Consider the following 26,097-nt stretch of genomic DNA (forward strand, 5'->3'; position numbering starts at 1 on the left):
GCAGGTGGACAAACAAAAACCCACAAATTCTGACAAACTCCAAGCATTGATCATGCAAGAATGGGCTGAAGAATCAGTCAGGATGTGGCCCAGAAGTTAATTGACAGCATGCCAGGGCGGATTGCAAACGTCGTCGCGGAAACCGGACCAAGGTGAGCGTACATTTCTTTTTATTTAGAATGTCGCCAACAAAAACAAGAAACAACAAAAACGAATGTGAAACTCACGAGGGCTATACAGGCCACTAACAAAGAAATCCACCCACAAATACAAAAGGGAAAAAAGGCTGCCTAAGTATGATTCCCAATCAGAGACAACGATAGTGTTGTGTCTTTACCATCATTAAATTAAAGACTTATAGTTTTTATCAAAGATTCTCTGTAATTAGTATTACGCGATCAACTGATTAATCATGTAACTGTAATTAAGTAGGAAGTCGGGGCACCAAGGAAAAATATTCAGATTACAAGGTTATAATTTCCTAATATAACCTTTCAGATATTTTATCTGATCAATTAGTCTTCGAATTAATGAATTATTTACTTTACCTCACGTTAGTCTCATTCCAAACGTTGTAAATTGTTGGTTATCTGCACGAACCCAGTCTTCACTATGAGTCATCCATACATCAATTGTCTTAAATCATTTATTTATTACTAACTAAGTAATTCACAGAAATGCATAAACAAACAATCAAACAAACAAACAAGGTAAATGTGGTTACAAGAAATGGGAATGTGCCCTCGTGGGCTAAACCGGCATCGGGGCTTGTTAGACAAAAGGGGAAGTGGGAGTCGACTAAGATGAGACACTACAAAGTTGATGATTATAACAATTGAAATGCTAATCCTTTGCACATGAACGCTGACTCATTCGGGACCAATTGCAATCAATATATATATTTACACTCAGTGTGTCGTCAGGATCTTTGTTGAATAGTTTGTTTCTATTGGAGAGTTTTGTCTGTCTCTCTCTCTCTCTCTCGCTCTCTCTCATGGTCTGGTGATAATTTCTCAAAGGGTTTTATTCGGAATTGCAGAAAGGGGCGGTCCAGGATGTCTGACCCTAACTGGGCTCAGGGGCGGTCCAGGATGTCTGACCCTAACTGGGCTCAGGGGCTGTCCCAGGATGTCTGACCCTAACTGGGCTCAGGGGCGGTCCAGGATGTCTGACCCTAACTGGGCTCAGGGGCGGTCCAGGATGTCTGACCCTAACTGGGCTCAGGGGCGGTCCAGGATGTCTGACCCTAACTGGGCTCAGGGGCGGTCCAGGATGTCTGACCCTAACTGGGCTCAGGGGCGGTCCCAGGATGTCTGACCCTAACTGGGCTCAGGGGCGGTCCAGGATGTCTGACCCTAACTGGGCTCAGGGGCGGTCCAGGATGTCTGACCCTAACTGGGCTCAGGGGCTGTCCCAGGTTGTCTGACCCTAACTGGGCTGAGGGGCTGTCCCAGGATGTCTGACCCTAACTGGGCTCAGGGGCTGTCCCAGGATGTCTGACCCTAACTGGGCTCAGGGGCTGTCCCAGGATGTCTGACCCTAACTGGGCTCAGGGGCGGTCCAGGATGTCTGACCCTAACTGGGCTCAGGGGCTGTCCCAGGATGTCTGACCCTAACTGGGCTCAGGGGCGGTCCAGGATGTCTGACCCTAACTGGGCTCAGGGGCGGTCCAGGATGTCTGACCCTAACTGGGCTCAGGGGCGGTCCAGGATGTCTGACCCTAACTGGGCTCAGGGGCGGTCCAGGATGTCTGACCCTAACTGGGCTCAGGGGCGGTCCAGGATGTCTGACCCTAACTGGGCTCAGGGGCGGTCCAGGATGTCTGACCCTAACTGGGCTCAGGGGCGGTCCAGGATGTCTGACCCTAACTGGGCTCAGGGGCGGTCCAGGATGTCTGACCCTAACTGGGCTCAGGGGCGGTCCAGGATGTCTGACCCTAACTGGGCTCAGGGGCGGTCCCAGGATGTCTGACCCTAACTGGGCTCAGGGGCGGTCCAGGATGTCTGACCCTAACTGGGCTCAGGGGCGGTCCAGGATGTCTGACCCTAACTGGGCTCAGGGGCTGTCCCAGGTTGTCTGACCCTAACTGGGCTGAGGAGCTGTCCCAGGATGTCTGACCCTAACTGGGCTCAGGGGCTGTCCCAGGATGTCTGACCCTAACTGGGCTCAGGGGCTGTCCCAGGATGTCTGACCCTAACTGGGCTCAGGGGCTGTCCCAGGATGTCTCACCCTAACTGGGCTCAGGGGCTGTCCCAGGATGTCTGACCCTAACTGGGCTCAGGGGCGGTCCAGGATGTCTGACCCTAACTGGGCTCAGGGGCGGTCCAGGATGTCTGACCCTAACTGGGCTCAGGGGCGGTCCAGGATGTCTGACCCTAACTGGGCTCAGGGGCTGTCCCAGGATGTCTGACCCTAACTGGGCTCAGGGGCGGTCCAGGATGTCTGACCCTAACTGGGCTCAGGGGCGGTCCAGGATGTCTGACCCTAACTGGGCTCAGAGGCGGTCCAGGATGTCTGACCCTAACTGGGCTCAGGGGCGGTCCAGGATGTCTGACCCTAACTGGGCTCAGGGGCGGTCCAGGATGTCTGACCCTAACTGGGCTCAGGGGCGGTCCAGGATGTCTGACCCTAACTGGGCTCAGGGGCGGTCCAGGATGTCTGACCCTAACTGGGCTCAGGGGCGGTCCAGGATGTCTGACCCTAACTGGGCTCAGGGGCGGTCCAGGATGTCTGACCCTAACTGGGCTCAGGGGCGGTCCCAGGATGTCTGACCCTAACTGGGCTCAGGGGCGGTCCAGGATGTCTGACCCTAACTGGGCTCAGGGGCGGTCCAGGATGTCTGACCCTAACTGGGCTCAGGGGCTGTCCCAGGTTGTCTGACCCTAACTGGGCTGAGGGGCTGTCCCAGGATGTCTGACCCTAACTGGGCTCAGGGGCTGTCCCAGGATGTCTGACCCTAACTGGGCTCAGGGGCTGTCCCAGGATGTCTGACCCTTACTGGGCTCAGGGGCGGTCCAGGATGTCTGACCCTAACTGGGCTCAGGGGCTGTCCCAGGATGTCTGACCCTAACTGGGCTCAGGGGCGGTCCAGGATGTCTGACCCTAACTGGGCTCAGGGGCGGTCCAGGATGTCTGACCCTAACTGGGCTCAGGGGCGGTCCAGGATGTCTGACCCTAACTGGGCTCAGGGGCGGTCCAGGATGTCTGACCCTAACTGGGCTCAGGGGCGGTCCAGGATGTCTGACCCTAACTGGGCTCAGGGGCGGTCCAGGATGTCTGACCCTAACTGGGCTCAGGGGCGGTCCAGGATGTCTGACCCTAACTGGGCTCAGGGGCGGTCCAGGATGTCTGACCCTAACTGGGCTCAGGGGCGGTCCAGGATGTCTGACCCTAACTGGGCTCAGGGGCTGTCCCAGGATGTCTGACCCTAACTGGGCTCAGGGGCGGTCCAGGATGTCTGACCCTAACTGGGCTCAGGGGCGGTCCAGGATGTCTGACCCTAACTGGGCTCAGGGGCGGTCCAGGATGTCTGACCCTAACTGGGCTCAGGGGCGGTCCAGGATGTCTGACCCTAACTGGGCTCAGGGGCGGTCCCAGGATGTCTGACCCTAACTGGGCTCAGGGGCGGTCCAGGATGTCTGACCCTAACTGGGCTCAGGGGCGGTCCAGGATGTCTGACCCTAACTGGGCTCAGGGGCTGTCCCAGGTTGTCTGACCCTAACTGGGCTGAGGGGCTGTCCCAGGATGTCTGACCCTAACTGGGCTCAGGGGCTGTCCCAGGATGTCTGACCCTAACTGGGCTCAGGGGCTGTCCCAGGATGTCTGACCCTAACTGGGCTCAGGGGCGGTCCAGGATGTCTGACCCTAACTGGGCTCAGGGGCGGTCCAGGATGTCTGACCCTAACTGGGCTCAGGGGCGGTCCAGGATGTCTGACCCTAACTGGGCTCAGGGGCGGTCCAGGATGTCTGACCCTAACTGGGCTCAGGGGCGGTCCAGGATGTCTGACCCTAACTGGGCTCAGGGGCGGTCCCAGGATGTCTGACCCTAACTGGGCTCAGGGGCGGTCCAGGATGTCTGACCCTAACTGGGCTCAGGGGCGGTCCAGGATGTCTGACCCTAACTGGGCTCAGGGGCTGTCCCAGGTTGTCTGACCCTAACTGGGCTGAGGGGCTGTCCCAGGATGTCTGACCCTAACTGGGCTCAGGGGCTGTCCCAGGATGTCTGACCCTAACTGGGCTCAGGGGCTGTCCCAGGATGTCTGACCCTAACTGGGCTCAGGGGCGGTCCAGGATGTCTGACCCTAACTGGGCTCAGGGGCTGTCCCAGGATGTCTGACCCTAACTGGGCTCAGGGGCGGTCCAGGATGTCTGACCCTAACTGGGCTCAGGGGCGGTCCAGGATGTCTGACCCTAACTGGGCTCAGGGGCGGTCCAGGATGTCTGACCCTAACTGGGCTCAGGGGCGGTCCAGGATGTCTGACCCTAACTGGGCTCAGGGGCGGTCCAGGATGTCTGACCCTAACTGGGCTCAGGGGCGGTCCAGGATGTCTGACCCTAACTGGGCTCAGGGGCGGTCCAGGATGTCTGACCCTAACTGGGCTCAGGGGCGGTCCAGGATGTCTGACCCTAACTGGGCTCAGGGGCGGTCCAGGATGTCTGACCCTAACTGGGCTCAGGGGCTGTCCCAGGATGTCTGACCCTAACTGGGCTCAGGGGCGGTCCAGGATGTCTGACCCTAACTGGGCTCAGGGGCGGTCCAGGATGTCTGACCCTAACTGGGCTCAGGGGCGGTCCAGGATGTCTGACCCTAACTGGGCTCAGGGGCGGTCCAGGATGTCTGACCCTAACTGGGCTCAGGGGCGGTCCCAGGATGTCTGACCCTAACTGGGCTCAGGGGCGGTCCAGGATGTCTGACCCTAACTGGGCTCAGGGGCGGTCCAGGATGTCTGACCCTAACTGGGCTCAGGGGCTGTCCCAGGTTGTCTGACCCTAACTGGGCTGAGGGGCTGTCCCAGGATGTCTGACCCTAACTGGGCTCAGGGGCTGTCCCAGGATGTCTGACCCTAACTGGGCTCAGGGGCTGTCCCAGGATGTCTGACCCTAACTGGGCTCAGGGGCGGTCCAGGATGTCTGACCCTAACTGGGCTCAGGGGCTGTCCCAGGATGTCTGACCCTAACTGGGCTCAGGGGCGGTCCAGGATGTCTGACCCTAACTGGGCTCAGGGGCGGTCCAGGATGTCTGACCCTAACTGGGCTCAGGGGCGGTCCAGGATGTCTGACCCTAACTGGGCTCAGGGGCGGTCCAGGATGTCTGACCCTAACTGGGCTCAGGGGCGGTCCAGGATGTCTGACCCTAACTGGGCTCAGGGGCGGTCCAGGATGTCTGACCCTAACTGGGCTCAGGGGCGGTCCAGGATGTCTGACCCTAACTGGGCTCAGGGGCGGTCCCAGGATGTCTGACCCTAACTGGGCTCAGGGGCGGTCCAGGATGTCTGACCCTAACTGGGCTCAGGGGCTGTCCCAGGTTGTCTGACCCTAACTGGGCTGAGGGGCTGTCCCAGGATGTCTGACCCTAACTGGGCTCAGGGGCTGTCCCAGGATGTCTCACCCTAACTGGGCTCAGGGGCTGTCCCAGGATGTCTGACCCTAACTGGGCTCAGGGGCGGTCCAGGATGTCTGACCCTAACTGGGCTCAGGGGCGGTCCAGGATGTCTGACCCTAACTGGGCTCAGGGGCGGTCCAGGATGTCTGACCCTAACTGGGCTCAGGGGCGGTCCAGGATGTCTGACCCTAACTGGGCTCAGGGGCGGTCCCAGGATGTCTGACCCTAACTGGGCTCAGGGGCGGTCCAGGATGTCTGACCCTAACTGGGCTCAGGGGCTGTCCCAGGTTGTCTGACCCTAACTGGGCTGAGGGGCTGTCCCAGGATGTCTGACCCTAACTGGGCTCAGGGGCTGTCCCAGGATGTCTCACCCTAACTGGGCTCAGGGGCTGTCCCAGGATGTCTGACCCTAACTGGGCTCAGGGGCGGTCCAGGATGTCTGACCCTAACTGGGCTCAGGGGCTGTCCCAGGATGTCTGACCCTAACTGGGCTCAGGGGCGGTCCAGGATGTCTGACCCTAACTGGGCTCAGGGGCGGTCCAGGATGTCTGACCCTAACTGGGCTCAGGGGCGGTCCAGGATGTCTGACCCTAACTGGGCTCAGGGGCGGTCCAGGATGTCTGACCCTAACTGGGCTCAGGGGCGGTCCAGGATGTCTGACCCTAACTGGGCTCAGGGGCGGTCCAGGATGTCTGACCCTAACTGGGCTCAGGGGCGGTCCAGGATGTCTGACCCTAACTGGGCTCAGGGGCGGTCCAGGATGTCTGACCCTAACTGGGCTCAGGGGCGGTCCAGGATGTCTGACCCTAACTGGGCTCAGGGGCTGTCCCAGGATGTCTGACCCTAACTGGGCTCAGGGGCGGTCCAGGATGTCTGACCCTAACTGGGCTCAGGGGCGGTCCAGGATGTCTGACCCTAACTGGGCTCAGGGGCGGTCCAGGATGTCTGACCCTAACTGGGCTCAGGGGCGGTCCAGGATGTCTGACCCTAACTGGGCTCAGGGGCGGTCCAGGATGTCTGACCCTAACTGGGCTCAGGGGCGGTCCAGGATGTCTGACCCTAACTGGGCTCAGGGGCGGTCCAGGATGTCTGACCCTAACTGGGCTCAGGGGCGGTCCAGGATGTCTGACCCTAACTGGGCTCAGGGGCGGTCCCAGGATGTCTGACCCTAACTGGGCTCAGGGGCGGTCCAGGATGTCTGACCCTAACTGGGCTCAGGGGCGGTCCAGGATGTCTGACCCTAACTGGGCTCAGGGGCTGTCCCAGGTTGTCTGACCCTAACTGGGCTGAGGGGCTGTCCCAGGATGTCTGACCCTAACTGGGCTCAGGGGCTGACCCAGGATGTCTGACCCTAACTGGGCTCAGGGGCTGTCCCAGGATGTCTGACCCTAACTGGGCTCAGGGGCGGTCCAGGATGTCTGACCCTAACTGGGCTCAGGGGCTGTCCCAGGATGTCTGACCCTAACTGGGCTCAGGGGCGGTCCAGGATTTCTGACCCTAACTGGGCTCAGGGGCGGTCCAGGATGTCTGACCCTAACTGGGCTCAGGGGCGGTCCAGGATGTCTGACCCTAACTGGGCTCAGGGGCGGTCCAGGATGTCTGACCCTAACTGGGCTCAGGGGCGGTCCAGGATGTCTGACCCTAACTGGGCTCAGGGGCGTTCCAGGATGCCTGACCCTAACTGGGCTCAGGGGCGGTCCAGGATATCTGACCCTAACTGGGCTCAGGGGCTGTCCCAGGATGTCTGACCCTAACTGGGCTCAGGGGCTGTCCCAGGATGTCTGACCCTAACTGGGCTCCGGGGCTGTCCAGAATGTCTGACCCTAACTGGGCTCAGGGGCGTTCCAGGATGTCTGACCCTAACTGGGCTCAGGGGCGGTCCAGGATGTCTGACCCTAACTGGGCTCAGGGGCGGTCCAGGATGTCTGACCCTAACTGGGCTCAGGGGCGGTCCAGGATGTCTGACCCTAACTGGGCTCAGGGGCTGTCCCAGGATGTCTGACCCTAACTGGGCTCAGGGGCGGTCCAGGATGTCTGACCCTAACTGGGCTCAGGGGCTGTCCCAGGATGTCTGACCCTAACTGGGCTCAGGGGCGGTCCAGGATGTCTGACCCTAACTGGGCTCAGGGGCTGTCCCAGGATGTCTGACCCTAACGGGGCTCAGGGGCGGTCCAGGATGTCTGACCCTAACGGGGCTCAGGGGCGGTCCAGGATGCCTGACCCTAACTGGGCTCAGGGGCTGTCCCAGGATGTCTGACCCTAACTGGGCTCAGGGGCTGTCCCAGGATGTCTGACCCTAACTGGGCTCAGGGGCGGTCCTCTGATTTAGTTAACTCCAATTCCCTTTTTGAGTTTTCCTTCATTAAACAGTCCAAAATCACATTGTAAAATTGTGTGAACAGTATCATACTCACTCATTCATCTTATACAACAATTAGATGTAAACCTCATATCTGAGGCTATTATATAAATAGCGTTATGGTAATGTGGCCACAGCGTCTCCCATGAGCTTCCCCAAGTTGTGACAAACGGACCAGTTCGTAGCTGGATTCTTCACCCATCTTTTATACCTTCTATTTTATACCAAATAAATGTTGTTCAGACCTCGAGTTCTGTGAGGTGGAAGACATTCCCCTGTTCTCTATGAAAATGTACTCTCTCTTATACTGTGTGGCCATGAGGAGATCCTCAGGAATTTACAACGTCTCTCTGACCACAGCAGCCTAGTTGAAGGAGGAAAAGGGGAGGCGGGAAAAGGGGGATGGGGCTCGTCACATCCAAAGATGGCAACATCATGACAATAGACAGCTGTCCCTGATTGAGAATCATACCCGGCCAAAACATAGAAACAGAAAACATAGAAATAAAGAAACTAGAATGCCCACCCTAGTCACACCCTGGCCTAACCAAAATAGAGATTAAAAGCCTTTCTATGGCCAGGGCGTGACAGACACTTACGAAATGCTTGTAATTATACTTCAGTATTCCATAGTAACCTGTAACAAAAATATCTCAAGACACTGAGGCAGCAGTGGTGTCTGTCTGCTGTGGTGTCTGTTGTGGTGTCTGTTGTGGTGTCTGTTGTTGTGCCTGTTGTGGTGTCTGATGTGGTGTCTGCCGCGGTGTTTGCAGTGGTGTTTGCTGTTGTGTCTGTTGCAGTGTATGTCGCTGTGTCTGTTGCAGAGTATGTTGTGGCATCTGTTGTTGTCTCTGTTGTTGTGTCTGCTGTGGTGTCTGCTGTGGTGTCTGTTGTGGTGCCTGTTGTGGTGTCTGCTGTGGCGTCTGTATAGGTGCACGTTGTGGTGTCTGTTGTGGTGTCTGTTGCAGTGTCTGTTGCGGTGCCTGTTGTGGTGTCTGCTGTGGTGTCTGCTGTGGTGTCTGCTGTGGTGTCTGTCTGCTGCAGTGTATGCTGTGGTGTCTGTTGTGATGTCTTGTGTTGTGTTTTCTCCACCAGACCAGAGCCAGTGTTGTGGTCTAAAGATGGAGGGGAGCTGCCTGATATAGAGAGGATGATCGTAGAGGGCAGGGAACTCACCATCACCGCCCTCAACAAGACAGACAACGGCACGTATCGCTGTGAGGCCAGTAACTACCTGGGGACTAGTGGAGCTGAATATGTCCTGTTTGTATACGGTGAGTATCTTACATAGGAGCTACACTGGAGGCAAAAGGAATATTTTTTATTTTATTATTATCATTTTTTTGCTATACTGGATGCATAACTTTTGGCCAGCGATATTGAACATGGTCTAAAGTAGTGCACTATATAGGGAATAGGGCTCTGGTCTATAGTAATACCACTATATAGGGAATAGGGCTCTGGTCTATAGTAGTACCACTATATAGGGAATAGGGCTCTGGTCTAAAGTAGTGCACTATATAGGGAATAGGGCTCTGGTCTATAGTAGTACCACTATATAGGAAATAGGGCTCTGGTCTAAAGTAGTGCACTATATAGGGAATAGGGCTCTGGTCTATAGTAGTACCACTATATAGGAAATAGGGCTCTGGTCTAAAGTAGTGCACCATATAGGGAATAGGGCTCTGGTCTAAAGTAGTGCACTATATAGGGAATAGGGCTCTGGTCTATAGTAGTACCACTATATAGGAAATAGGGCTCTGGTCTAAAGTAGTGCACTATATAGGGAATAGGGCTCTGGTCTAAAGTAGTGCACTATATAGGGAATAGGGCTCTGGTCTAAAGTAGTGCACTATATAGGGAATAGGGCTCTGGTCTAAAGTAGTGCACTATATAGGGAATAGGGCTCTGGTCTAAAGTAGTTCACTATATAGGGAATAGGGCTCTGGTCTAAAGTAGTGCACTATATAGGGAATAGGGCTCTGGTCTAAAGTAGTGCACTATATAGGGAATAGGTTACCATTTGAGATGCATGCCAGTCTGCACATATATAGCTTAGTGTACCTGGAGCCTGGAGGGAATATAACACATTATTAAGCCCTCTTCTCCTCTCCTCCTCTCTTCCTCTCCTCCCCTCATCTCCTCTCCTCCTCTCCTCCCCGCCTCTCCTCCTCTCCTTTCTTATCCTCTCCTCCTCTCTTCCTTTCCTCCTCTCCTCCTCTCCTTTCCTCGTCTCCTCCTCTCCTCCTCTCCTTTCTTCCTCTCCTCCTCTCCTCTTCTCCTCTCCTCCTCTCTTCCTCTCCTCTCCTCCTCTCGTCCTTTTCTCCTCTCCTCCTCTCCTCCTCTCCTTTTCTCCTCTCCTCCTCTCCTTTTCTCCTCTCCTCCTCTCTTCCTCTCCTCTCCTCCTCTCCTCCTCTCCTTTCTTCCTCTCCTTTCTTCCTCTCCTCCTCCTCTCCCCCACTCTCTTCCTCTCCTCTTCTTCTCTCTAATCTCCTCCTCTCCTCCTCTCCTCTCCTAATCACCTCTCCTCCACTCCTCCTCTCCCTTCTCCTCCTCTCCTCCTCTCCTCTTCTTCTCTCCTCTTCTCTCCTTCTCCTCTCCTCTCCTCCTCCTATCCTCTCCATTCTCCTCCTCTCTTCTCCTACTCCTACTCCTCCTCTACTCTCCTCTCCTCTTCTCTCCTCTCCTCTTCTTCTCTCCTCTTCTCTCCTCTACTCCCCTCTCCTGCTCTCCTCCCCTCTCCTCTCCTTCTCTCCTACTCCTCCTCAACTATCCTCTCCTCTCCTTTCCTCTCCTCCTCCCCAACTTTCATCTCATCTCCTCCCCTCCACACTGCAACTGAGGCTGCTAACATTTGTCAAAAGCTGTTGAAACCAAAATAGTATATACAGGCAAAGTCAGAATATTAGAAACAGACGTTGAGGATTTATGCGTTTTTGCCACAAACAATCCCACATGAGAGTACGTTTTTTTCCAGGAGAAAGGACTTATCCTAGCTCTGAGAAGATATACTTTATTCAAACTAGTAGGGTATAGATCTGTGGATAGAGTTGAAGTCGGAGGTTTACATACACCTTAGCCAAATACATTTAGTCTCCGTTTTTCACAATTCCTGACATTTAATCCTAGTAAAAATTCCCTGTTTTAGGTCAGTTAGGATCACCACTTTATTTTAAGAACGTGAAATGTTAAAATAATAGTAGAGAGAATGATTTATTTCAGCTTTTATTTCCTTCATCACATTCCCAGTGGGTCAGAAGTTTACATACACTCAATTAGTATTTGGTAGCATTGCCTTTAAATTGTTTAACTTGGGTCAAATGTTTCTAGTAGCCTTCCACAAGCTTCCCACAATAAGTTGGGTGAATTTTGGCCCATTCCTCCTGACAGAGCTGGTGTAACTGAGTCAGGTTTGTAGGCCTCCTTGCTCGCACACACTTTTTCAGTTCTGCCCACAAATGTTCTATAGGATGAGGTCAGGGCTTTGTGATTGCCACTCCAATACCTTGACTTTGTTGTCCTTAAGACATTTTGCCACAACTTTGGAAGTATGCTTGGGGTCATTGTTCATTTGGAAGACCCATTTGAGACCAAGCTTCAACTTCCTGACTGATGTCTTGAGATGTTGCTTCAATATATCCACATAATGTTCCTGCCTCATGCTGCCAACTATTTTGTTAAGTGCACCAATCCCTCCTGCAGAAAAGCACCCCCACAACATGATGCTGCCTCCCCCGTGCTTCACGGTTGGGATGGTGCTCTTCGGCTTGCAAGCCTCCCCCTTTTTCCTCCAAACATAACGATGGTCATTATGGCCAAACAGTTTCATTTTTGTTTCATCAGACCAGAGGACATTTCTTCAAAAAGTACAATCTTTGTCCCCATGTGCAGTTGCAAACCATAATCTGGCTTTTTTATGGCGGTTTTGGAGCAGTGGCTTCTTCCTTGCTGAGTGGCCTTTCAGGTTATGTCGATATAGGACTCGTTTTACTGTGCATATAGATACTTTTGTACCTATTTCCTCCAGCATCTTCACAAGGTCCTTTGCTGTTGTTTTGGGATTGATTTGAACTTTTCGCACCAAAGTATGTTCATCTCTAGGAGACAGAACGGGTCTCCTTCCTGAGCGGTATGACGGCTGCGTGGTCCCCATGGTGTTTATACTTGTGTACTTTTGTTAGTACAGATGAACGTGGTACCTTCAGGTGTTTGGAAATTGTTCCCAAGGATGAACCAGACTTGTGGAGGTCTACAATTATTTTTCTGAGGTCTTGGCTAATTTCTTTTGATTTTCCCATGATGTCAAGCAAAGAGGCACTGAGTTTGAAGGTAGGCTTTGAAATACATCCACAGGTACACCTCCAATTGACTCAAATTATATCAATTTGCCTATCAGAAACTTCTAAAGCCATGACATCATTTTCTGGAATTATCCAAGCTGTTTAAAGGCACAGTCAACTTAGTGTATGTAAACTTCTGACCCCCTTGAATTGTGATACAGTGAATTATAAGTGAAATAATCTGTCTGTAAACAATTGTTGGAAAAATTACTTGTGTCATGCACAAAGTAGATGTTGTAACCGACTTGCCAAAACTGTAGTTTGTTAACAAGAAATGTGTGGAGTGGTTGAAAAACAAGTTTTTTTTATTTTTAAATTTTTAATTTTTCTAAATATTTTTTATTAACCACACACGCTCTCATTTCGGCAAAAAAACTAATCTTGTTGTTTTGGAAAAGGAGGGAAGAGCCCTCTACCAAATTATGGCTCAGTGAATTGGCAAACACTGTACACTTAGAAAGAATTAGATATATTCTGAACAATAAATGATCAACATTTGATCAAATCTGGCAGCCTTTCCCTCTCCTACTTGGACGAGTCGGCGCTGTGAATTTACTTATTAACGCACTCTCAATTGTAATATTTTAATTTACCTTTGGGCAGCGTGTGCTGGTCCTGCCACCCGAGCAGTTGGGGGGTGGGGGGGGATAAGTGGGGGGGGGGGGGGATAAGTGGGGGGGGGGGGGGATAAGTGGGGGGGGGGGGGGGATAAGTGGGGGGGGGGGGGGGACATCTACCCTCTTTCTTTCTACATGTCCGTGTTTTGTATTACTTGTTTTTCACCCAGAACTCTTAATGACTCCAACCTAAGTGTATGTAAACTTCCTACTTCAACTGTAGATGAACACTAGCCTCCGTTAGACTTTTTTCACACTAGTAGGGTATAGCTCTGTGGATAGATGGACACTAGCCTCTGTCCACTCAGATTCCACAGTTCAGAGGAGGGGAAGGATGACATATTATTCAGCTTCTGTTGGTCTGTAAGTCGGTTGTCTGTACGTCGGTTGTCTGTAAGTCGGTTGTCTGTTGTCTGTAAGTCTGGTGTCTGTAAGTCTGTTGACTGTTCGTCTGTAAGTCTCTTGTATGTTGTCTGTAATTATGTTGTCTGTTGCCTGTAAGTCTGTAAGTCTATTGTCTGTAAGTCGGTAAGTCTGTAAGTCGGTTGTCTGTAAGTCTGTTGTCGGTTGTCGGTTGTCGGTTGTCTGTTGTCTGTTGTCTGTTGTCTGTAAGTCTGGTGTCTGTAAGTCTGTTGACTGTTCGTCTGTAAGTCTCTTGTATGTTGTCTGTAATTATGTTGTCTGTTGCCTGTAAGTCTGTAAGTCTATTGTCTGTAAGTCGGTAAGTCTGTAAGTCGGTTGTCTGTAAGTCTGTTGTCTGTGGTTTGTTGTCTGTTGTCTGTAATCTAAAAGTCTGTTGTCTGTGGTTTGTTGTCTGTTATCTGTACGTCTGTCTGTAAGTCAGTTGTCTGTACGTATGTTGTCTGTAAGTCTGTTGTCTGTGGATTGTTGTCTGTTGTCTGTAAGTCGGTTGTCTGTAAGTCTGTAAGTCGGTTGTCTGTAAGTCTGTTAGTCTGTAGACAAGGGAGATAGATATTGATAGGTCTCTACCTCTGAAATAAGTCTGGCTGGTAGACAAGGGAGATAGATATTGATAGGTCTCTACCTCTGAAATAAGTCTGGATGGTAGACAAGGGAGATAGATATTGATAGGTCTCTACCTCTGAAATAAGTCTGGATGGTAGACAAGGGAGATAGATATTGATAGGTCCCTACTTCTGAAATAGGTCTGGCTGGTAGACAAAGGAGATAGATATTGATAGGTCTCTACCTCTGAAATAAGTCTGGCTGGTAGACAAGGGAGATAGATATTGATAGGTCCCTACTTCTGAAATAGGTCTGGCTGGTAGACAAAGGAGATAGATATTGATAGGTCTCTTCATCTCGTCTGAGTAGATGAAGCTAATTTGCCAATGACACCGTACCAGAGCTGAGGAACAATCAATGTCTTCCTGAAGTCACACAGACACAATGTATCACATTTATCACCATCCTGAAGACACACAGACACAATGTATCACATTTATCACCATCCTGAAGACACACAGACACAATGTATCACATTTATCACCATCCTGAAGTCACACAGACACAATGTATCACATTTATCACCATCCTGAAGTCACACAGACACAATGTATCACATTTATCACCATCCTGAAGTCACACAGACACAATGTGTCACATTTATCACCATCCTGAAGTCACACAGACACAATGTATCACATTTATCACCATCCTGAAGTCACACGGACACAATGTATCACATTTATCACCATCCTGAAGTCACACAGACACAATGCATCACATTTATCACCATCCTGAAGTCACACAGACACAATGTATCACATTTATCACCATCCTCCAGTTCTATTCCGATATATGAGATGAATCCTGAGTGCATGGAGAAATGAAATGTGCAGGCTTGAGAATAGAGCCGACGCCGATGTGATAATGCCTGCGTTTGGCACAGTGAGAAGATGATGGAGGGAGGGAGGGAGGGAGGGAGGGAGGGAGGGAGGGAGGGAGGGAGGGAGGGAGGGAATGTGGCTGCATCCCAAAAGGTACCATGTTTCTTATAGTGCACCATAGGGCTCGTATCAACAATAGTGCAATATATAGGGGTTAGGGTGTCATGTGGGAGGTACCCATGGTGAAAAGAGGATAGATGGGGGTAGAGGAGTGAATGTGAGCCCTGTCCTCTCCTTGTTCCCTCTCTCATCAGCGCCAACATGAGATCCTTGTATTAATGTGAACATCTGCCTGGCACAGTCATCAGTATCAGCTCTCGCCTATTGTACATTACACCTCACACACATCTCGACACACACCTCGACACACACACACCTCGACACACACACACTTCGACACACACACGCCTCGAGTCACATAGTGTGTTCTCACCCGCGACAGGTGTGAGGTTTGATCAGACACTTGTTGTTACACGTACCTGTGCTCCTGTCACACACACACACACACACACACACACACACACACACACACACACACTGAGTTCCTTTGTCTCATCTGACATCACTTCTTACACAGCCATCGTCAAGCTTCAGGGTTTTTGTTCTCAGCTGGGGATAACACCTGTTTCCTATAGAATAGACTGACAGGTACTCATCAGCTGGGGATAACACCTGTTTCCTATAGAATAGACTGACAGGTACTCATCAGCTGGGGATAACACCTGTTTCCTATAGAATAGACTGACAGGGACTCATCAGCTGGGGATAACACCTGTTTCCTATAAAATAGACTGACAGGTACTCATCAGCTGGGGATAACACCTGTTTCCTATAGAATAGACTGACAGGTACTCATCACGTTTTCTTCTACTTATCTTCACTATTCTCCTATTCCTAAGGCAGATGGTATGAATTCCTAGTAGGTGAAGTTTCCCCTAGGTACAGATCTAGGAATCAGCTTCCTATTCCCCAACACTAACCTTAACCATTAATGCCAAGGTGACCCAAGATCTGTGTCTACAATATTAGAAAAAGAAAGGCACTATCATGAACCTAAAAGGGTTCTTCGGCTGTCCCCATAGGAGAACCATTTGAGGAACCATTTTTTGGTTCCAGGTAGAACCGCTTTGATTCAAGGTAGAACCTTTTGGGGTTCCTTGTAGAACCCTTTCCACTGACAGTTCTACCTGGAACCAAAAAGGGTTCTACTTGGAACCAAAAAATGGTTCTACTTGGAACCAAAAAGGGTTCTCCTATGGGGACAGCTGAACCCTTTTGGAACCCTTTTTTCTAAGAGTGTAGGTCAACTCACCCCTACCTCACATAATGTCGTAGCTAAATGCTAGGTTTACTAAGAAGCACTCTATCGTACATTATTATTTTCAAGCCATTTATCATCTTTAGTGTACTGTGATTTCAGTCATTGTTTCATTTCATTGTGCCTAGAAAGACCTATTTCTGGTATGTTCACATCCCCGGGGCGGCAGGGTAGCCTAGTGGTTAGAGCGTTCACGTACCCGGGGCGGCAGGGTAGCCTAGTGGTTAGAGCGTTCACATCCCTGGGGCGGCAGGGTAGCCTAGTGGTTAGAGCGTTCACATCCCCGGGGCGGCAGGGTAGCCTAGTGGTTAGAGCGTTCACATCCCCGGGGCGGCAGGGTAGCCTAGTGGTTAGAGCGTTCACATCCCCGGGGCGGCAGGGTAGCCTAGTGGTTAGAGCGTTCACATCCCCGGGGCGGCAGGGTAGCCTAGTGGTTAGAGCGTTCACATCCCCGGGGCGGCAGGGTAGCCTAGTGGTTAGAGCGTTCACATCCCCGGGGCGGCATGGTAGCCTAGTGGTTAGAGCGTTCACATCCCCGGGGCGGCAGGGTAGCCTAGTGGTTAGAGCGTTCACATCCCCGGGGCGGCAGGGTAGCCTAGTGGTTAGAGCGTTCACATCCCCGGGGCGGCAGGGTAGCCTAGTGGTTCGTGGTTAGAGCGTTCACATCCCTGGGGTTCAGGGTAGCCTAGTGGTTAGAGCGTTCACATCCCTGGGGTTCAGGGTAGCCTAGTGGTTAGAGCGTTCACATCCCTGGGGTTCAGGGTAGCCTAGTGGTTAGAGCGTTCACATCCCCGGGGCGGCAGGGTAGCCTAGTGGTTAGAGCGTTGACATCCCTGGGGTTCAGGGTAGCCTAGTGGTTAGAGCATTCACATCCCTGGGGTTCAGGGTAGCCTAGTGGTTAGAGCGTTCACATCCCCGGGGCGGCAGGGTAGCCTAGTGGTTAGAGCGTTCACATCCCCGGGGCGGCAGGGTAGCCTAGTGGTTAGAGCGTTCACATCCCCGGGGCGGCAGGGTAGCCTAGTGGTTAGAGCGTTCACATCCCTGGGGTTCAGGGTAGCCTAGTGGTTAGAGCGTTCACATCCCTGGGGCGGCAGGGTAGCCTAGTGGTTAGAGCGTTCACATCCCCGGGGCGGCATGGTAGCCTAGTGGTTAGAGCGTTCACATCCCCGGGGCGGCAGGGTAGCCTAGTGGTTAGAGCGTTCACATCCCTGGGGCGGCAGGGTAGCCTAGTGGTTAGAGCGTTCACATCCCTGGGGTTCAGGGTAGCCTAGTGGTTAGAGCGTTCACATCCCCGGGGCGGCAGGGTAGCCTAGTGGTTAGAGCGTTCACATCCCCGGGGCGGCAGGGTAGCCTAGTGGTTAGAGCGTTCACATCCCTGGGGCGGCAGGGTAGCCTAGTGGTTAGAGCGTTCACATCCCCGGGGTTCAGGGTAGCCTAGTGGTTAGAGCGTTCACATCCCCGGGGCGGCAGGGTAGCCTAGTGGTTAGAGCGTTCACATCCCCGGGGCGGCAGGGTAGCCTAGTGGTTAGAGCGTTCACATCCCCGGGGCGGCAGGGTAGCCTAGTGGTTAGAGCGTTCACATCCCCGGGGCGGCAGGGTAGCCTAGTGGTTAGAGCGTTCACATCCCCGGGGCGGCAGGGTAGCCTAGTGGTTAGAGCGTTCACATCCCCGGGGCGGCAGGGTAGCCTAGTGGTTAGAGCGTTCACATCCCCGGGGCGGCAGGGTAGCCTAGTGGTTAGAGCGTTCACATCCCCGGGGCGGCAGGGTAGCCTAGTGGTTAGAGCGTTCACATCCCCGGGGCGGCATGGTAGCCTAGTGGTTAGAGCGTTCACATCCCCGGGGCGGCATGGTAGCCTAGTGGTTAGAGCGTTCACATCCCCGGGGCGGCAGGGTAGCCTAGTGGTTAGAGCGTTCACATCCCCGGGGCGGCAGGGTAGCCTAGTGGTTAGAGCGTTCACATCCCCGGGGCGGCAGGGTAGCCTAGTGGTTAGAGTGTTCATTCCCTTTGTTCCACTTAGCTTTTGTTCTACTCCCACCACCACCAATAGGTACTCTAGGATCAGCTTCCTTAATACCAACCTTAATCTTAACCTTAACCACACCCATTATCTAGCATCACCATCTCCACCCCCACCATCACCACCCCCACCATCATCAACCCCACCACCATCACCACCCCCCACCATCACCACCACCCCCACCATCAGCATCACCACTACAGAGGTCGAGGAGAGCTGGAGGTTTGCGAGCCACAGCTGTCGAGGACAGCTGGAGGTTTCTGAGCCACAGAGGATAAAGACAGCTGGTGCTCTTTGAGCCACAGAGGTTGAGGACAGCTGGAGGTTTCTGAGCCACAGAGGATAACAGCTGGTGCTCTTTGAGCCACAGAGGTTGAGGACAGCTGGAGGTTTGTGAGACACAGAGCTTGATGAGAGCTGGAGGTTTGTGAGACCCAGAGGGTGATGAAAGGTTGAGGTTTGTGAGCCACCGAGGTTGAGAACAGCTGGAGGTTGGTGAACCACAGAGATGGGGAGAGAACAGCTGGAGGTTGGTGAACCACAGAGGTTGAGAACAGCTGGAGGTTGGTGAACCACAGAGGTTGAGAACAGCTGGAGGTTGGTGAACCACAGAGGTTGAGGAAAGATGCTCAGATTTGTAATATATTTATATCTCGCTCTGCTTTTTCAGAATCAGCACGTGTTCCATTGGTTCACTCCAGACCCTGTTGTCAATGGAGCCAGGAGAGTCATTTTCTGTGAAGAAAGAGACAGTACTTGTGTCCCAATTTGGCACCCTATTCCCTCTTTGGTGCACTATTTTTTTTACCAGTGACCATAGGGCATTCATCAAATGTAGTGCACTATATAGGGAATAGGGTTGCATTTGGGACACATATAGTGAATGGATTTTCTCTTCACTCGCATGGTAAACCAGTAAAATCCATAAATCCACAGCCTTTTTCAAACACATATTTCTGTCAGGTCTTCCCACAACAACTTGACAGGACATTCTACAGAGAAAACTGTGGAATACAAAATATGCTATGCAATATTTCCGCAAACCCCAGTTCTTATTTAAGACCTCATTATGTCTGCAATTATTTTCTGTGTATGTGTGAATGTGTGTATGTGCGCATGCGTGTGTGTGTGTGTGTGTGTGTGTGTGTGTGTGTGTGTGTGTGTGTGTGTGTGTGTGTGTGTGTGTCTGTGTGTGTGTGTGTGTGTGTGTGTGTGTGTGTGCGTGTGTGTGTCCATGCACAAATGAGGGCCACATGCAACATAATCCCTCAAAGATGGATCAAACGCTTTTCGAGAAGCTGGCCTCCCTTCTCTGTGTTCTGCTGTTTATAAAGTAGAGCGTTAGAGAAGCTGGCCTCCCTTCACCGTGTTCTGCTGTTTATAAAGTAGAGAGTTAGAGAAGATGGCCTCCCTTCTCTGTGTTCTGCTGTTTATAAAGTAGAGAGTTAGAGAAGCTGGCCTCCCTTCACCGTGTTCTACTGTTTATAAAGTAGAGAGTTAGAGAAGCTGGCCTCCCTTCACCGTGTTCTACTGTTTATAAAGTAGAGCGTTGGAGAAGCTGGCCTCCCTTCACCGTGTTCTGCAGTTTATAAAGTAGAGCGTTAGAGAAGCTGGCCTCCCTTCACCGTGTTCTGCTGTTTATAAAGTAGAGAGTTAGAGAAGCTGGCCTCCCTTCACCGTGTTCTACTGTTTATAAAGTAGAGCGTTGGAGAAGCTGGCCTCCCTTCACCGTGTTCTGCTGTTTATAAAGTAGAGAGTTAGAGAAGCTGGCCTCCCTTCACCGTGTTCTACTGTTTATAAAGTAGAGCGTTAGAGAAGCTGGCCTCCCTTCACCATGTTCTGCTGTTTATAAAGTAGAGAGTTAGAGAAGATGGCCTCCCTTCTCTGTGTTCTGCTGTTTATAAAGTAGAGCGTTGGAGAAGCTGGCCTCCCTTCTCTGTGTTCTGCTGTTTATAAAGTAGAGAGTTAGAGAAGATGGCCTCCCTTCTCTGTGTTCTGCTGTTTATAAAGTAGAGAGTTAGAGAAGCTGGCCTCCCTTCACCGTGTTCTACTGTTTATAAAGTAGAGAGTTAGAGAAGCTGGCCTCCCTTCACCGTGTTCTACTGTTTATAAAGTAGAGCGTTGGAGAAGCTGGCCTCCCTTCACCGTGTTCTGCTGTTTATAAAGTAGAGAGTTAGAGAAGCTGGCCTCCCTTCACCGTGTTCTGCTGTTTATAAAGTAGAGAGTTAGAGAAGCTGGCCTCCCTTCACCATGTTCTGCTGTTTATAAAGTAGAGAGTTAGAGAAGCTGGCCTCCCTTCACCATGTTCTGCTGTTTATAAAGTAGAGAGTTAGAGAAGCTGGCCTCCCTTCGTCGTGTTCTGCTGTTTATAAAGTAGAGAGTTAGAGAAGCTGGCCTCCCTTCACCATGTTCTGCTGTTTATAAAGTAGAGAGTTAGAGAAGATGGCCTCCCTTCTCTGTGTTCTGCTGTTTATAAAGTAGAGCGTTGGAGAAGCTGGCCTCCCTTCTCTGTGTTCTGCTGTTTATAAAGTAGAGCGTTAGAGAAGCTGGCCTCCCTTCACCGTGTTCTGCTGTTTATAAAGTAGAGCGTTAGAGAAGCTGGCCTCCCTTCACCGTGTTCTGCTGTTTATAAAGTAGAGCGTTAGAGAAGCTGGCCTCCCTTCACTGTGTACTGCTGCTTGGAAAGGGTTTATGCATTCAGAATCCCACAGTTGGATTCACAATACAACAGAAGCTGTAGTTAAATCCATGTTGATGTTGTTTTTCCACTATGGAAATAGGAAGGAGAGTTGACCTAATGAGACATAGTTGTCATGCTGTGAGAGCAGGGGCCGTATATATCAACCGTCTCGGTGTAGAAATTCTGATTTAGGATCTGTTTTGCCTTTAAGGTCACAATTATTATTATTTTCTTTAGATTTAACCTTTATCTAACCAGGCAAGTCAGTTAAGAAGAAATTCTTTATTTACTATGACGGCCCTACCCCCAGCCAGACCCGGACGACGCTGGGCAAACTGTACGCCGCCCTATAGGGACTCCCAATCACGGCCGGATGTGATGCAGCCTGGATTCGAACCGGGGGACTGTAGTGACACCTCTTGCACTGAGATGCAGTGCCTTAGACCGCTGCACCACTCGCCACAATAGCATAACATGGACAGGGGGGGGGGGGGGGGGGGGGGGGGAGCAGATCCTAGATCAGCACTCTTACGCTTGATACATTGAGCCCCAGGACTTGACCTTTAGAGCCGGAAAGCATGGCTGTACTCTAGCTGCATACAGCTGGTTTGCATCCATATCCGTCGTGATGAGTGTGAAAAACAAGTTGTACTGCTGTCTGATTAAGACAAAATACAATAAAGAACCAAGAGTTGCAGAATTTCCTCTCCACTTAAGTTTGCCTATCAAGTCACGTAACTTGGTTGGAGAGTGAGTACTCCTTCACCCTGTCCATTAAACATCAAAAGTGTAGAGGGAAATAGAGAGTGATCAGGTCTAATGTAACCAGACAGATGATACCCAGACAGCTGATACCCAGACAGATGATACCCAGACAGTTGATACCCAGACAGATGATACCCAGACAGTTGATACCCAGACAGCTGATACCCAGACAGTTGATACCCAGACAGATGATACCCAGACAGATGATACCCAGACAGTTGATACCCAGACAGATGATACCCAGACAGTTGATACCCAGACAGCTGATAACCAGACAGTTGATACCCAGACAGATGATACCCAGACAGTTGATACCCAGACAGTTGATACCCAGACAGCTGATACCCAGACAGTTGATACCCAGACAGCTGATACCCAGACAGCTGATACCCAGACAGCTGATACCCAGACAGTTGATACCCAGACAGCTGATACCCAGACAGCTGATACCCAGACAGTTGATACCCAGACAGCTGATACCCAGACAGATGATACCCAGACAGTTGATACCCAGACAGCTGATACCCAGACAGCTGATACCCAGACAGTTGATACCCAGACAGCTGATACCCAGACAGTTGATACCCAGACAGTTGATACCCAGACAGCTGATACCCAGACAGCTGATACCCAGACAGCTGATACCCAGACAGCTTATACACAGACAGTTGATACCCAGACAGCTGATACCCAGACAGTTGATACCCAGACAGCTGATACCCAGACAGCTGATACCCAGACAGCTGATACCCAGACAGCTGATACCCAGACAGTTTATACCCAGACAGTTGATACCCAGACAGCTGATACCCAGACAGCTGATACCCAGACAGTTTATACCCAGACAGCTGATACCCAGACAGTTGATACCCAGACAGCTGATACCCAGACAGTTGATACCCAGACAGCTGATACCCAGACAGCTGATACCCAGACAGCTGATACCCAGACAGCTGGTTTAATAGACCGTCTGTGGAACAGGTTCTACATGAAACTAAAAAGGGTTTTACCTAGTAACCAAAAGGTTTCTACCAGGAACCAGATGGGTTCTACCTGGCACCAAAATAGGGGTTCCTCAAATGGTTCTCCTATGTGGACAGCCGAAGAACCCTTTTAGGTTCTAGATAGCACATTTTTGTTTCTAAGTGTCTACAATCTCTACTCCTATTTTAAGAGCTGTCTGCCATAGCCTTCTACCCCATAACAGAGAGTAGACTTTGAATACCTCGTGGTTGATTGTCATCGTTGTCATCCTGACTGTCTGTCTGTGTGTGTGTGTGTCACTGGGCCCTGTACTGCTGTCACTGTGATGTCTCCAAAGAACGGCCCCGACGTTCGTTTCAGCGGGCTTCTTCTGGTTCTGTCAGTCGGCACTCAGCTAAGCTTGAAGTGAGCTTCGCTTTGGGCCACTATGTTGCCCCGCTTTGTCTGTCTGTCTGTCTGTCCGTCTGTCTGTCTGTCTGTCTGTGTCGACAGTCTAAGAGCATGGTAACCCCTCTCTCTGTCTGTCCGTCCGTCTGTCTGTCTATGTCGACAGTCTAAGAGCACTGGAACCCCATACCCCCCCCCCCCCCCCATTCCATGCCTCATTCTATGATTTCATCTTTATGTGGTCTGATATGATGTTGTTCTCCCCTCGTCTTCCCTTCCTTCCTTGCCTCTGCGTCTCTGTCTGCAACCATGGCAACAGCCAAAGACGTACCACAGCCCACCACAGGTAAATATCCCGCTGCTAGCCGGCTGTCAGGTCATAATTGCAATCAGGATGTGAGGTCATATATGTGAGGTCATACATGTGAGGTGGTACATGTACAGCACTTTGTGACATTGGCTGATGTAAAACAAGAAAAAGTGCTTTATAAATACATTTGATTGATTGATTGATTGATGTGAGGTAACACACGCCACACGCCACAGCCAGCGTCCCAAATGGGACCCTGTTCCCTACACAATATAGGGCTCTACTTGTGTCCAGAGCCCTATAAGGTTGCCATTTCAGATTTGCCCATAGCCTTCCTATCTCACAGCATGAGTCTAACCACCACCTCGCATGGAGCTGAGTTAGTCCGCTCCACATGAGTCTAACCATCACCTCGTATGGAGCTGAGTCAGTCAGCTCCACATGAGTCTAACCACCACCTCGCATGGAGTTGAATCAGTCCTCTCCCATCACTTCGCATGGAGTTGAGTCAGTCCTCTCCCATCACCTCGTATGGAGCTGAGTCAGTCTGCTCCACATGAGTCTAACCATCACCTCGTTTGGAGCTGAGTCAGTCCGCTCCACATGAGTCTAACCATCACATCGCAAAGAGCTGAGTCAGTCCTCTCCCATCACCTCGCATGGAGTTGAGTCAGTCAGCTCCACATTAGTCTAACCATCACCTCGTATGGAGCTGAGTCAGTCCGCTCCACATGAGTCTAACCATCACCTCGCATGGAGCTGAGTCAGTCCTCTCCCATCACCTCGCATGGAGTTGAGTCAGTCAGCCCTACATGAGTCTAACCATCACCTCGTATGGAGCTGAGTCAGTCCGCTCCACATGAGTCTAACCATCACCTCGCATGGAGCTGAGTCAGTCCTCTCCCATCACCTCGCATGGAGTTGAGTCAGTCAGCTCCACATGAGTCTAACCATCACCTCGCATGGAGCTGAGTCAGTCCTCTCCCATCACCTTGCATGGAGTTGAGTCAGTCCTCTCCCATCACCTCGCATGGAGCTGAGTCAGTCCTCTCCCATCACCTCGCATGGAGTTGAGTCAGTCAGCCCCACATGAGTCTAACCATCACCTCGTATGGAGCTGAGTCAGTCCGCTCCACATGAGTCTAACCATCACCTCGCATGGAGCTGAGTCAGTCCTCTCCCATCACCTCGCATGGAGTTGAGTCAGTCAGCTCCACATGAGTCTAACCATCACATCGCATGGAGCTGAGTCAGTCCTCTCCCATCACCTCGCATGGAGCTGATTCAGTCCTCTCCCATCACCCCGCATGGAGCTGAGTCAGTCTGCTCCACATGAGTCTAACCATCACCTCGCATGGAGCTGAGTCAGACCTCTCCCATCACCTCGCATGGAGCTGAGTCAGTCCGCTCCACATGAGTCTAACCATCACCTCGCATGGAGCTGAGTCAGTCCTCTCCCATCACCTCGCATGGAGTTGAGTCAGTCCGCTCCACATGAGTCTAACCATCACCTCGCATGGAGCTGAGTCAGTCCTCTCCCATCACCTTGCATGGAGCTGTGTCAGTCCGCTCCACATGAGTATAACCATCACCTCGCATGGAGCTGAGTCAGTCCTCTCCCATCACCTCGCATGGAGCTGAGTCAGTCCGCTCCACATGAGTCTAACCATCACATCGCATGGAGCTGAGTCAGTCCTCTCCCATCACCTCGCATGGAGCTGAGACAGTCCGCTCCACATGAGTCTAACAATCACCTCGCATGGAGCTGAGTCAGTCTTCTCCCATCACCTCACATGGAGTTGAGTCAGTCCTCTCCCATCACCTCGCATGGAGCAGAGTCAGTCTGCTCCACATGAGTCTAAACATCACCTCCTATGGAGCTGAGTCAGTCCGCTCCACATGAGTCTAACCATCACCTCGCCTGGAGTTGATTCAGTCCTCTCCACATGAGTCTAACCATCACCTCGCATGGAGTTGAGTCAGTCCGCTCCACATGAGTCTACCCATCACCTCGCATGGAGCTGAGTCAGTCCTCTCCCATCACCTCGCATGGAGTTGAGTCAGTCAGCTCCACATGAGTCTAACCATCACCTCGCATGGAGCTGAGTCAGTCCTCTCCCATCACCTTGCATGGAGTTGAGTCAGTCCTCTCCCATCACCTCGCATGGAGCTGAGTCAGTCCTCTCCCATCACCTCGCATGGAGTTGAGTCAGTCAGCTCCACATGAGTCTAACCATCACCTCGTATGGAGCTGAGTCAGTCCGCTCCACATGAGTCTAACCATCACCTCGCATGGAGCTGAGTCAGTCCTCTCCCATCACCTCGCATGGAGTTGAGTCAGTCAGCCCCACATGAGTCTAACCATCACCTCGTATGGAGCTGAGTCAGTCCGCTCCACATGAGTCTAACCATCACCTCGCATGGAGCTGAGTCAGTCCTCTCCCATCACCTCGCATGGAGTTGAGTCAGTCCGCTCCACATGAGTCTAACCATCACCTCGCATGGAGCTGAGTCAGTCCTCTCCCATCACCTCGCATGGAGTTGAGTCAGTCCGCTCCACATGAGTCTAACCATCACCTCGCATGGAGCTGAGTCAGTCCTCTCCCATCACCTCGCATGGAGCTGTGTCAGTCCGCTCCACATGAGTATAACCATCACCTCGCATGGAGCTGAGTCAGTCCTCTCCCATGACCTCGCATGGAGCTGAGTCAGTCCGCTCCACATGAGTCTAACCATCACATCGCATGGAGCTGAGTCAGTCCTCTCCCATCACCTCGCATGGAGCTGAGACAGTCCGCTCCACATGA

The 26,097-nt window shown here is 51.8% G+C and overlaps 1 protein-coding gene across 3 annotated transcripts in view; it reads left to right on the top strand.

Moving 5' to 3' along the window:
* Window positions 1-26,097, top strand: part of cadm2b (cell adhesion molecule 2b) — a 492,669-nt gene that overhangs the window by 450,326 nt on the left and 16,246 nt on the right. For 2 of the 3 annotated variants that reach the window (XM_036965371.1, XM_036965373.1), the window contains 2 exons: window positions 9,057-9,235; window positions 23,300-23,326. In XM_036965371.1, coding sequence (XP_036821266.1) covers window positions 9,057-9,235; window positions 23,300-23,326 — 206 coding nt within the window. The remainder of the gene's footprint in view (window positions 1-9,056; window positions 9,236-23,299; window positions 23,327-26,097) is intronic. The other variant, XM_036965372.1, reaches the window with a different exon arrangement.

The sequence above is a fragment of the Oncorhynchus mykiss genome, chromosome 27 (assembly GCF_013265735.2).
Source record: "Oncorhynchus mykiss isolate Arlee chromosome 27, USDA_OmykA_1.1, whole genome shotgun sequence".
In the NCBI taxonomy this organism is placed as follows: domain Eukaryota; kingdom Metazoa; phylum Chordata; class Actinopteri; order Salmoniformes; family Salmonidae; genus Oncorhynchus; species Oncorhynchus mykiss.